This window comes from Dendrobates tinctorius, unplaced genomic scaffold (genome assembly GCF_039654945.1).
Source record: "Dendrobates tinctorius isolate UK_male_01 unplaced genomic scaffold, ASM3965494v1 ptg000393l, whole genome shotgun sequence".
Lineage (NCBI taxonomy): Eukaryota > Metazoa > Chordata > Amphibia > Anura > Dendrobatidae > Dendrobates > Dendrobates tinctorius.
The window spans coordinates 466,017-480,348 of NW_027362059.1; the positions used below are offsets into that span (position 1 = coordinate 466,017).

A 14,332-nucleotide genomic window follows, 5' to 3' on the forward strand; every position below is an offset into this window, starting at 1 on the left:
ATCCCCCTGTCCTGCACAGCATCTCACCTATACCTGTATACTATCCCCCTGTCCTGCAGAGCATCTCACCTATACCTGTATACTATCCCCCCGTCCTGCAGAGCATCTCACCTATACCTGTATACTATCCCCCCGTCCTGCAGAGCATCTCACCTATACCTGCATACTATCCCCCTGCCCTGCAGAGCATCTCACCTATACCTGTATACTATCCCCCTGTCCTGCAGAGCATCTCACCTATACCTGTATATTATCCCCCTGTCCTGCAGAGCATCTCACCTATACCTGTATACTATCCCCTGCCCTGCAGAGCATCTCACCTATACCTGTATACTATTCCCCGTCCTGCAGAGCATCTCGCCTATACCTGTATACTATCCCCCTGTCCTGCAGAGCATCTCACCTATACCTGTATACTATCCCCTGCCCTGCAGAGCATCTCACCTATACCTGTATACTATTCCCTGTCCTGCAGAGCATCTCGCCTATACCTGTATACTATCCCCCTGTCCTGCAGAGCATCTCACCTATACCTGTATACTATTCCCTGTCCTGCAGAGCATCTCACCTATACCTGTATACTATCCCCCTGTCCAGCAGAGCATCTCACCTATACCTGTATACTATCCCCCTGTCCTGCAGAGCATCTCACCTATACCTGTATACTATCCCCCTGTCCTGCAGAGCATCTCACCTATACCTGTATACTATCCCCCTGTCCTGCAGAGCATCTCACCTATACCTGTATACTATCCCCCTGTCCTGCAGAGCATCTCACCTATACCTGTATACTATCCCCCTGTCCAGCAGAGCATCTCACCTATACCTGTATACTATCCCCCCGTCCTGCAGAGCATCTCACCTATACCTGTATACTATCCCTCTGTCCTGCAGAGCATCTCACCTATACCTGCATTCTATCCCCTGCCCTGCAGAGCATCTCACCTATACCTGTATACTATCCCCCTGTCCTGCAGAGCATCTCACCTATACCTGTATACTATCCCCCTGTCCTGCAGAGCATCTCACCTATACCTGTATACTATCCCCCTGTCCTATAGAGCATCTCACCTATACCTGTATACTATCCCCCTGTCCTGCAGAGCATCTCACCTATACCTGTATACTATCCCCCTGTCCTATAGAGCATCTCACCTATACCTGTATACTATCCCCCTGTCCTGCAGAGCATCTCACCTATACCTGTATACTATCCCCCTGTCCTATAGAGCATCTCACCTATACCTGTATACTATCCCCCTGTCCTGCAGAGCATCTCACCTATACCTGTATACTATCCCCTGCCCTGCAGAGCATCTCACCTATACCTGTATACTATTCCCCGTCCTGCAGAGCATCTCGCCTATACCTGTATACTATCCCCCTGTCCAGCAGAGCATCTCACCTATACCTGTATACTATCCCCCCGTCCTGCAGAGCATCTCACCTATACCTGTATACTATTCCCCGTCCTGCAGAGCATCTCGCCTATACCTGTATACTATCCCCCTGTCCTGCAGAGCATCTCACCTATACCTGTATACTATCCCCCTGTCCTGCAGAGCATCTCACCTATACCTGTATACTATCCCCCCGTCCTGCAGAGCATCTCACCTATACCTGTATACTATCCCCCCGTCCTGCAGAGCATCTCACCTATACCTGCATACTATCCCCCTGCCCTGCAGAGCATCTCACCTATACCTGTATACTATCCCCCTGTCCTGCAGAGCATCTCACCTATACCTGTATATTATCCCCCTGTCCTGCAGAGCATCTCACCTATACCTGTATACTATCCCCTGCCCTGCAGAGCATCTCACCTATACCTGTATACTATTCCCCGTCCTGCAGAGCATCTCGCCTATACCTGTATACTATCCCCCTGTCCTGCAGAGCATCTCACCTATACCTGTATACTATCCCCCCGTCCTGCAGAGCATCTCACCTATACCTGTATACTATCCCTCTGTCCTGCAGAGCATCTCACCTATACCTGCATTCTATCCCCTGCCCTGCAGAGCATCTCACCTATACCTGTATACTATCCCCCTGTCCTGCAGAGCATCTCACCTATACCTGTATACTATCCCCCTGTCCTATAGAGCATCTCACCTATACCTGTATACTATCCCCCTGTCCTGCAGAGCATCTCACCTATACCTGTATACTATCCCCCTGTCCTATAGAGCATCTCACCTATACCTGTATACTATCCCCCTGTCCTGCAGAGCATCTCACCTATACCTGTATACTATCCCCCTGTCCTATAGAGCATCTCACCTATACCTGTATACTATCCCCCTGTCCTGCAGAGCATCTCACCTATACCTGTATACTATCCCCTGCCCTGCAGAGCATCTCACCTATACCTGTATACTATTCCCCGTCCTGCAGAGCATCTCGCCTATACCTGTATACTATCCCCCTGTCCTGCAGAGCATCTCACCTATACCTGTATACTATCCCCCCGTCCTGCAGAGCATCTCACCTATACCTGTATACTATCCCTCTGTCCTGCAGAGCATCTCACCTATACCTGCATTCTATCCCCTGCCCTGCAGAGCATCTCACCTATACCTGTATACTATCCCCCTGTCCTGCAGAGCATCTCTCCTATACCTGTATACTATCCCCCTGTCCTATAGAGCATCTCACCTATACCTGTATACTATCCCCCTGTCCTGCAGAGCATCTCACCTATACCTGTATACTATCCCCCTGTCCTATAGAGCATCTCACCTATACCTGTATACTATCCCCCTGTCCTGCAGAGCATCTCACCTATACCTGTATACTATCCCCCTGTCCTATAGAGCATCTCACCTATACCTGTATAATATCCCCCTGTCCTGCAGAGCATCTCACCTATACCTGTATACTATCCCCTGCCCTGCAGAGCATCTCACCTATACCTGTATACTATTCCCCGTCCTGCAGAGCATCTCGCCTATACCTGTATACTATCCCCCTGTCCTGCAGAGCATCTCACCTATACCTGTATACTATCCCCCTGTCCTGCACAGCATCTCACCTATACCTGTATACTATCCCCCTGTCCTGCAGAGCATCTCACCTATACCTGTATACTATCCCCCCGTCCTGCAGAGCATCTCACCTATACCTGTATACTATCCCCCCGTCCTGCAGAGCATCTCACCTATACCTGCATACTATCCCCCTGCCCTGCAGAGCATCTCACCTATACCTGTATACTATCCCCCTGTCCTGCAGAGCATCTCACCTATACCTGTATATTATCCCCCTGTCCTGCAGAGCATCTCACCTATACCTGTATACTATCCCCTGCCCTGCAGAGCATCTCACCTATACCTGTATACTATTCCCCGTCCTGCAGAGCATCTCGCCTATACCTGTATACTATCCCCCTGTCCTGCAGAGCATCTCACCTATACCTGTATACTATCCCCTGCCCTGCAGAGCATCTCACCTATACCTGTATACTATTCCCTGTCCTGCAGAGCATCTCGCCTATACCTGTATACTATCCCCCTGTCCTGCAGAGCATCTCACCTATACCTGTATACTATTCCCTGTCCTGCAGAGCATCTCACCTATACCTGTATACTATCCCCCTGTCCAGCAGAGCATCTCACCTATACCTGTATACTATCCCCCTGTCCTGCAGAGCATCTCACCTATACCTGTATACTATCCCCCTGTCCTGCAGAGCATCTCACCTATACCTGTATACTATCCCCCTGTCCTGCAGAGCATCTCACCTATACCTGTATACTATCCCCCTGTCCTGCAGAGCATCTCACCTATACCTGTATACTATCCCCCTGTCCTGCAGAGCATCTCACCTATACCTGTATACTATCCCCCCGTCCTGCAGAGCATCTCACCTATACCTGTATACTATCCCCCCGTCCTGCAGAGCATCTCACCTATACCTGCATACTGTCCCCCTGCCCTGCAGAGCATCTCACCTATACCTGTATACTATCCCCCTGTCCTGCAGAGCATCTCACCTATACCTGTATACTATCCCCCTGTCCTGCAGAGCATCTCACCTATACCTGTATACTATCCCCCTGTCCTGCAGAGCATCTCACCTATACCTGTATACTATCCCCCCGTCCTGCAGAGCATCTCACCTATACCTGTATACTATCCCCCCGTCCTGCAGAGCATCTCACCTATACCTGCATACTATCCCCCTGCCCTGCAGAGCATCTCACCTATACCTGTATACTATCCCCCTGTCCTGCAGAGCATCTCACCTATACCTGTATATTATCCCCCTGTCCTGCAGAGCATCTCACCTATACCTGTATACTATCCCCTGCCCTGCAGAGCATCTCACCTATACCTGTATACTATTCCCCGTCCTGCAGAGCATCTCGCCTATACCTGTATACTATCCCCCTGTCCTGCAGAGCATCTCACCTATACCTGTATACTATCCCCTGCCCTGCAGAGCATCTCACCTATACCTGTATACTATTCCCTGTCCTGCAGAGCATCTCGCCTATACCTGTATACTATCCCCCTGTCCTGCAGAGCATCTCACCTATACCTGTATACTATTCCCTGTCCTGCAGAGCATCTCACTTATACCTGTATACTATCCCCCTGTCCAGCAGAGCATCTCACCTATACCTGTATACTATCCCCCTGTCCTGCAGAGCATCTCACCTATACCTGTATACTATCCCCCTGTCCTGCAGAGCATCTCACCTATACCTGTATACTATCCCCCTGTCCTGCAGAGCATCTCACCTATACCTGTATACTATCCCCCTGTCCAGCAGAGCATCTCACCTATACCTGTATACTATCCCCCTGTCCTGCAGAGCATCTCACCTATACCTGTATACTATCCCCCTGTCCTGCAGAGCATCTCACCTATACCTGTATACTATCCCCCCGTCCTGCAGAGCATCTCACCTATACCTGTATACTATCCCCCCGTCCTGCAGAGCATCTCACCTATACCTGCATACTGTCCCCCTGCCCTGCAGAGCATCTCACCTATACCTGTATACTATCCCCCTGTCCTGCAGAGCATCTCACCTATACCTGTATACTATCCCCCTGTCCTGCAGAGCATCTCACCTATACCTGTATACTATCCCCTGCCCTGCAGAGCATCTTACCTATACCTGTATACTATTCCCCATCCTGCAGAGCATCTCGCCTATACCTGTATACTATCCCCCTGTCCTGCAGAGCATCTCACCTATACCTGTATACTATCCCCCTGTCCTGCAGAGCATCTCACCTATACCTGTATACTATCCCCCCATCCTGCAGAGCATCTCACCTATACCTGTATACTATCCCCCCGTCCTGCAGAGCATCTCACCTATACCTGTATACTATCCCCCGTCCTGCAGAGCATCTCACCTATACCTGTATACTATCCCCCTGTCCTGCAGAGCATCTCACCTATACCTGTATGCTATCCCCTGCCCTGCAGAGCATCTCACCTATACCTGTATACTATCCCCCTGTCCTGCAGAGCATCTCACCTATACCTGTATACTATCCCCCTGTCTGCAGAGCATCTCACCTATACCTGTATACTATCCCCCTGTCCTGCAGAGCATCTCACCTATACCTGTATGCTATCCCCTGCCCTGCAGAGCATCTCACTTATACCTGTATACTATCCCCCTGTCCTATAGAGCATCTCACCTATACCTGTATACTATCCCCCTGTCCTGCAGAGCATCTCACCTATACCTGTATACTATCCCCCTGTCCTATAGAGCATCTCACCTATACCTGTATACTATCCCCCTGTCCTGCAGAGCATCTCACCTATACCTGTATACTATCCCCCTGTCCTGCAGAGCATCTCACCTATACCTGTATACTATCCCCCTGTCCTGCAGAGCATCTCACCTATACCTGTATACTATCCCCCTGTCCTGCAGAGCATCTCACCTATACCTGTATACTATCCCCCTGTCCAGCAGAGCATCTCACCTATACCTGTATACTATCCCCCTGTCCTATAGAGCATCTCACCTATACCTGTATACTATCCCCCTGTCCTATAGAGCATCTCACCTATACCTGTATGCTATCCCCTGTCCTGCAGAGCATCTCACCTATACCTGTATACTATCCCCCTGTCCTATAGAGCATCTCACCTATACCTGTATACTATCCCCCTGTCCTGCAGAGCATCTCACCTATACCTGTATACTATCCCCCTGTCCTGCAGAGCATCTCACCTATACCTGTATACTATCCCCCTGTCCTGCAGAGCATCTCACCTATACCTGTATACTATCCCCCTGTCCAGCAGAGCATCTCACCTATACCTGTATACTATCCCCCTGTCCTGCAGAGCATCTCACCTATACCTGTATACTATCCCCCTGTCCTGCAGAGCATCTCACCTATACCTGTATACTATCCCCCCGTCCTGCAGAGCATCTCACCTATACCTGTATACTATCCCCCTGTCCTGCAGAGCATCTCACCTATACCTGCATACTATCCCCCTGCCCTGCAGAGCATCTCACCTATACCTGTATACTATCCCCCTGTCCTGCAGAGCATCTCACCTATACCTGTATACTATCCCCCTGTCCTGCAGAGCATCTCACCTATATCTGTATACTATCCCCCTGCCCTGCAGAGCATCTCACCTATACCTGTATACTATCCCCCTGTGCTGCAGAGCATCTCACCTATACCTGTATACTATCCCCCTGTCTGCAGAGCATCTCACCTATACCTGTATACTATCCCCCTGTCCTGCAGAGCATCTCACCTATACCTGTATACTATCCCCCCGTCCTGCAGAGCATCTCACCTATACCTGTATACTATCCCCCGTCCTGCAGAGCATCTCACCTATACCTGTATACTATCTCCCTGTCCTGCAGAGCATCACACCTATACCTGTATACTATCCCCCTGCCCTGCAGAGCATCTCACCGATACCTGTTTACTATCCCCCTGTCCTGCAGAGCATCTCGCCTATACCTGTATACTATCTCCCTGTGCTGCAGAGCATCTCACCTATACCTGTATACTATCCCCCTGCTCTGCAGAGCATCTCACATATACCTGTATACTATCCCCCTGTCCTGCAGAGCATCTCACCTATACCTGTATACTATCTCCCTGTCCTGCAGAGCATCTCACCTATACCTGTACACTATCCCCCTGCCCTGCCGAGCATCTCACCTATACCTGTATACTATCTCCCTGTCCTGCAGAGCATCACACCTATACCTGTATACTATCCCCCTGTCCTGCGGAGCATCTCACCTATACCTGTATACTATCTCCCTGTCCTGCAGAGCATCTCACCTATACCTGTACACTATCCCCCTGCTCTGCAGAGCATCTCACCTATACCTGTATACTATCCCCCTGCCCTGCAGAGCATCTCACCTATAACTCTCTACTGTTTTCCTGTGGGCATTTTTCTGGTCACCGTGTGGATCACATGATATTAGAAACAGGCACCGAAGATTCAGCTCACCTGTCGGAGAGGAATCCACAGATGAGGGACCCAATTGTGAGACCTAAGAAGAAAAATGTGGCCGCTGCCTGATTCATCCACTTCCGGTCACACACCAGATCCCACTGTAGGAGTCAGAGGAATATAGTCAGAAACTGAGAGAGAAGAGACAGCGGAGAGCAGCAGATTGGTCTCTAGAGCTGGTTTTCTCCTTGCAGCTTTATTATGCCTTCATTTTTCACTAAGCTTAGGGTGAGGTTTCGGATCAGGGTTAGGCTACGGTTAGTAGGGTTAATGTTAGGACTAGGATTGGGGCTGCGGTAAGGGCTGGGATTAGGGATAAGCTTTAGACTTAGAGATAGGGTTAGGGCTAGGCTTAGGGATTAGCTTTAGACTTAGAGATAGGGTTAGGGCTAGGCTTAGGAATAAGCTTTAAACTTAGAGATAGGGTTAGGGCTAGGCTTAGGAATAAGCTTTAAACTTAGAGATAAGGTTAGGGCTAGGCTTAGGGATAAGCTTTAGACTTAGAGATAGGGTTAGGGCTAGGCTTAGGAATAAGCTTTAAACTTAGAGATAGGGTTAGGGCTAGGCTTAGGGATAAGCTTTAGACTTAGCGATAGGGTTAGGGCTAGGCTTAGGGATAAGCTTTAGACTTAGAGATAGGGTTAGGGCTAGGCTTAGGAATAAGCTTTAAACTTAGAGATAGGGTTAGGGCTAGGCTTAGGGATAAGCTTTAGACTTAGAGATAGGGTTAGGTCTAGGCTTAGGAATAAGCTTTAAACTTAGAGATAGGGTTAGGGCTAGGCTTAGGGATAAGCTTTAGTCTTAGAGATAGCGTTAGGGCTACGCTTAGGGATTAGCTTTAGACATAGAGATAGCATTAGGGCTAGGCTTAGGGATAAGCTTTAGACTTAGAGATAGGGTTAGGGCTATGATTAGGGATAAGCTTTAAACTTAGAGATAGGGTTAGGGCTAGGCTTAGGGATAAGCTTTAGACTTAGAGATAGGGTTAGGGCTAGGCTTAGGGATAAGCTTTAGACTTAGAGATAGGGTTAGGGCTAGGCTTAGGGATAAGTTTTAGACTTAGAGATAGGGTTAGGGCTAGTCTTAGGAATAAGCTTTAGACTTAGAGATAGGTTTAGGGCTAGATTCAGGGATAAAAATTAGACTTATACATAGGGTTAGGGCTAGGTTCAGGGATAAGCTTTAGACTTATAGATAGGGTTAGGGCTAGATTCAGGGATAAGGTTTAGACTTATAGATAGGGTTAGGGCTAGGTTCAGGGATAAGCTTTAGTCTTATAGATAGGGTTAGGGCTAGGTTCAGGGATAAGCTTTAGTCTTATAGATAGGGTTAGGGCTAGGTTCAGGGATAAGCTTTAGTCTTATAGATAGGGTTAGGGCTAGGTTCAGGGATAAGCTTTAGTCTTATATATAGGGTTAGGGCTAGGTTCAGGGATAAGCTTTAGTCTTATAGATAGGGATAGGGCTAGGTTCAGGGATAAGCTTTAGACTTATAGATAGGGTTAGGGCTAGGTTCAGGGATAAGCTTTAGACTTATAGATAGGGTTAGGGCTAGGTTCAGGGATAAGCTTTGGACTTATAGATAGGGTTAGGGCTAGGTTCAGGGATAAGCTTTGGACTTATAGATAGGGTTAGGGCTAGGTTCAGGGATAAGCTTTAGTCTTATAGATAGGGTTAGGGCTAGGTTCAGGGATAAGCTTTAGACTTATAGATAGGGTTAGGGCTAGATTCAGGGATAAGGTTTAGACTTATAGATAGGGTTAGGGCTAGGTTCAGGGATAAGCTTTAGTCTTATAGATAGGGTTAGGGCTAGGTTCAGGGATAAGCTTTAGTCTTATAGATAGGGTTAGGGCTAGGTTCAGGGATAAGCTTTAGTCTTATATATAGGGTTAGGGCTAGGTTCAGGGATAAGCTTTAGTCTTATAGATAGGGATAGGGCTAGGTTCAGGGATAAGCTTTAGACTTATAGATAGGGTTAGGGCTAGGTTCAGGGATAAGCTTTAGACTTATAGATAGGGTTAGGGCTAGGTTCAGGGATAAGCTTTGGACTTATAGATAGGGTTAGGGCTAGGTTCAGGGATAAGCTTTGGACTTATAGATAGGGTTAGGGCTAGGTTCAGGGATAAGCTTTAGTCTTATAGATAGGGTTAGGGCTAGGTTCAGGGATAAGCTTTAGACTTATAGATAGGGTTAGGGCTAGGTTCAGGGATAAGCTTTAGACTTATAGATAGGGTTAGGGCTAGGTTCAGGGATAAGCTTTAGACTTATAGATAGGGTTAGGGCTAGGTTCAGGGATAAGCTTTAGACTTATAGATAGGGTTAGGGCTAGGTTCAGGGATAAGCTTTAGACTTATAGATAGGGTTAGGGCTAGGTTCAGGGATAAGCTTTAGTCTTATAGATAGGGTTAGGGCTAGGTTCAGGGATAAGCTTTAGACTTATAGATAGGGTTAGGGCTAGGTTCAGGGATAAGCTTTAGACTTATAGATAGGGTTAGGGCTAGGTTCAGGGATAAGCTTTAGACTTATAGATAGGGTCAGGGCTAGGTTCAGGGATAAGCTTTAGACTTATAGATAGGGTCAGGGCTAGGTTCAGGGATAAGCTTTAGACTTATAGATAGGGTCAGGGCTAGGTTCAGGGATAAGCTTTAGACTTATAGATAGGGTCAGGGCTAGGTTCAGGGATAAGCTTTAGACTTATAGATAGGGTCAGGGCTAGGTTCAGGGATAACCTTTAGACTTATAGATAGGGTCAGGGCTAGGTTCAGGGATAAGCTTTAGACTTATAGATAGGGTTAGGGCTAGGTTCAGGGATAAACTTTAGACTTATAGATAGGGTCAGGGCTAGGTTCAGGGATAAGCTTTAGACTTATAGATAGGGTTAGGGCTAGGTTCAGGGATAAGCTTTAGACTTATAGATAGGGTTAGGGCTAGGTTCAGGGATAAGCTTTGGACTTATAGATAGGGTTAGGGCTAGGTTCAGGGATAAGCTTTAGACTTATAGATAGGGTTAGGGCTAGGTTCAGGGATAAGCTTTAGACTTATAGATAGGGTTAGGGCTAGGTTCAGGGATAAGCTTTGGACTTATAGATAGGGTCAGGGCTAGGTTCAGAGATAAGCTTTAGACTTATAGATAGGGTCAGGGCTAGGTTCAGGGATAAGCTTTAGACTTATAGATAGGGTTAGGGCTAGGTTCAGGGATAAGCTTTAGACTTATAGATAGGGTCAGGGCTAGGTTCAGGGATAAGCTTTAGACTTATAGATAGGGTCAGGGCTAGGTTCAGGGATAAGCTTTAGACTTATAGATAGGGTCAGGGCTAGGTTCAGGGATAACCTTTAGACTTATAGATAGGGTCAGGGCTAGGTTCAGGGATAAGCTTTAGACTTATAGATAGGGTTAGGGCTAGGTTCAGGGATAAACTTTAGACTTATAGATAGGGTCAGGGCTAGGTTCAGGGATAAGCTTTAGACTTATAGATAGGGTTAGGGCTAGGTTCAGGGATAAGCTTTAGACTTATAGATAGGGTTAGGGCTAGGTTCAGGGATAAGCTTTGGACTTATAGATAGGGTTAGGGCTAGGTTCAGGGATAAGCTTTAGACTTATAGATAGGGTTAGGGCTAGGTTCAGGGATAAGCTTTAGACTTATAGATAGGGTTAGGGCTAGGTTCAGGGATAAGCTTTGGACTTATAGATAGGGTCAGGGCTAGGTTCAGAGATAAGCTTTAGACTTATAGATAGGGTCAGGGCTAGGTTCAGGGATAAGCTTTAGACTTATAGATAGGGTTAGGGCTAGGTTCAGGGATAAGCTTTAGACTTATAGATAGGGTTAGGGCTAGGTTCAGGGATAAGCTTTAGTCTTATAGATAGGGTTAGGGCTAGGTTCAGGGATAAGCTTTAGTCTTATAGATAGGGATAGGGCTAGGTTCAGGGATAAGCTTTAGACTTATAGATAGGGTCAGGGCTAGGTTCAGAGATAAGCTTTAGACTTATAGATAGGGTCAGGGCTAGGTTCAGGGATAAGCTTTAGACTTATAGATAGGGTTAGGGCTAGGTTCAGGGATAAGCTTTAGTCTTATAGATAGGGCTAGGGCTAGGTTCAGGGATAAGCTTTAGACTTATAGATAGGGTTAGGGCTAAGTTCAGGGATAAGCTTTAGACTTATAGATAGGTTTAGGGCTAGGTTCAGGGATAAGCTTTAGACTTATAGATAGGGTTAGGGCTAGGTTCAGGGATAAGCTTTAGACTTATAGATAGGGATAGGGCTAGGTTCAGAGATAAGCTTTAGACTTATAGATACTGTAGGGTCAGGGCTAGGTTCAGGGATAAGCTTTAGACTTATAGATAGGGTCAGGGCTAGGTTCAGGGATAAGCTTTAGTCTTATAGATAGGGATAGGGCTAGGTTCAGGGATAAGCTTTAGACTTATAGATAGGGTTAGGGCTATGTTCAGGGATAAGCTTTAGACTTATAGATAGGGATAGGGCTAGGTTCAGGGATAAGCTTTAGACTAATAGATAGGGTTAGGGCTAGGTTCAGGGATAAGCTTTAGACTTATAGATAGGGTTAGGGCTAGGTTCAGGGATAAGCTTTAGACTTATAGATAGGGATAGGGCTAGGTTCAGAGATAAGCTTTAGACTTATAGATAGGGTTAGGGCTAGGTTCAGGGATAAGCTTTAGTCTTATAGATAGGGTTAGGGCTAGGTTCAGGGATAAGCTTTAGACTTATAGATAGGGTTAGGGCTAGGTTCAGAGATAAGCTTTAGACTTATAGATAGGGTCAGGGCTAGGTTCAGGGATAAGCTTTAGACTTATAGATAGGGTCAGGGCTAGGTTCAGGGATAAGCTTTAGACTTATAGATAGGGTTAGGGCTAGGTTCAGGGATAAGCTTTAGACTTATAGATAGGGTCAGGGCTAGGTTCAAGGATAAGATTTAGATTTATGTTTGTGGAACCACTGTGCCACGGACCGCAGAGATCCTGGAGGGTTGTGACTAACCAAACACCTGACTGTTCACTAGAGCCTCTGATGGTGAGGTTAGACTTGGCTCTCGATGAATGCCAGGTGTCACTCCAGGGCAGACCAACGGCCGCACAGCAGCTGGACCCGAAGAACAGACTGGATGAAGCAGCAGGCAGAGCTTGTATCAGAATGCAGCAGACAGAGTTGGTGTCAGAGAAAGAGTTGGTGTCAGAGTGCAGCAGGCAGGATTTGCTTCAGAGTGCAGCAGGCAGGATTTGCTTCAGAGTACAGCAGGTAGGATTTACTTCAGAGTGCAGCAGGCGGGATTTGCTTCAGAGTGCAGCAGGCGGGATTTGCTTCAGAGTGCAGCAGGCGGGATTTGCATCAGAGTGCAGTAGGCGGGATTCGGGATAGGCTTAGGGATAAGTTTTAGACTTATAGAAAGGGTTAGGGCTAGGCTTAGGGTAAGTGTATTAAAATAGTTGCATTAAAAAATAAAAAAAATCCAATAAAAATTAAAAGTACAAATAAAACAACAATATTTTTCTTTTTTTAAACATTTTATGCCAGAAAACAGAAAGAAATGAGAGCAAAAGATCTGATCACATCAGTATTGCTACACAGGTCAGTAATGGGCCGTTTTCCTTCCTGACCCGGCATCGCTTCTGCATTTGCTATACATGGGAATACATTTTCCTCATATTTAGGTTCCTTTTTCATTCTTCTAATCATATCAGGGGAAATATAAAGAAACTGATGCACGAATTGTCTATGTTCCACAAGGACTGCAAAAAATCATTTTATGTTTTCTTCCCTTTCTCATAGAAATTATTTGTGCGTCTTGAACATCTTTATGTTTTTACAGGAGTGGGACAGAAACCTGCGTCTCAGACCAGCAATGCCTCTTCTTGTTTATTTCACACTTTCCATAAGGTTTTTAAGAAACATTTTTTTATTGCAGAGAAGGGCAGTGGTGGACGGGGGCATTTTATTGATACATTGTATTTATTGTATCTTCCCTGCAACTGGGGCCAGTGTATTAGCCCCGATTACAGGGTAAATGCCGCCTCTTACTCCAGCAGCTCCTGCTGCCTCCCAACACACCGTGATCACTGGATCTAGTGGAGGAAGCACTGTCACACTTACTCAGCACCGAGTATACAGCAATCAGGAAGACAGAGGTGTGTACCAGGGCACAGCGATCGCGGTCACAGGAGTCTGACAGGGACCAAACCAGAATAAAGTTTTTGAAAACTTCTAATCACCTGGAAGGGATGCTGTTCTTCTTTTCTATTTGATGGTATATGCTCCGATTGGGTCATTGGACCAGAACGTGTGTCTCCCTATTGAAGTGCTGTCGGCGAACATATGCTGGTATAGCCCCACAACCCGAGATATGGCATGTAGAATATATTTAATAACTCTTTAAAAAGAGGCGTACATTTTCTGACTCAGCCCCAAGTGAGGTCAGCAGGTGAAAAGCATAAATCCGGGACGCTCGATTAGGAGGGTGTCATTTGCCCGGAGAACCAGCTAACATGAGGCTGCGCTGACACACCATTCTCGTGCGTGTCTCTCTCATGAAAACCTGGCACTGCCTCTGGCACTCGGACCGGAGCGTGCGGCTACACGTATTTCTATGCCGCCGCATGCTCCAGTCCAAGTGAGTATGAGCCCTAATGTTGATGCTAATGATGTAAATGTGCATGCTTTACCTGATAATGATGTGTCTGAAAGTACAGGAGTACTCAGCCACCTAACGCTGTTGGGTGACCTGGCTTAGGAACCCCTAACAGGTGCATGCGCCAGTGCTAAGGCAAATGGGGAGAGGTACGGGAACCAGGAAGAAGGTGACACCGTGCCCCTGACCATAGAATCATAGAATCATAGAATCGTAG

General features: G+C 46.9%; 1 protein-coding gene across 1 annotated transcript in view; it reads right to left on the reverse strand.

The window, feature by feature from the left end:
* The window catches only part of SLC22A7 (solute carrier family 22 member 7), a 137,415-nt gene that overhangs the window by 103,085 nt on the left and 19,998 nt on the right, over window positions 1–14,332 (reverse strand). Inside the window, exon 2 of the mRNA XM_073563501.1 lies at window positions 7,475–7,578. Coding sequence (XP_073419602.1) covers window positions 7,475–7,578 — 104 coding nt within the window. The remainder of the gene's footprint in view (window positions 1–7,474; window positions 7,579–14,332) is intronic.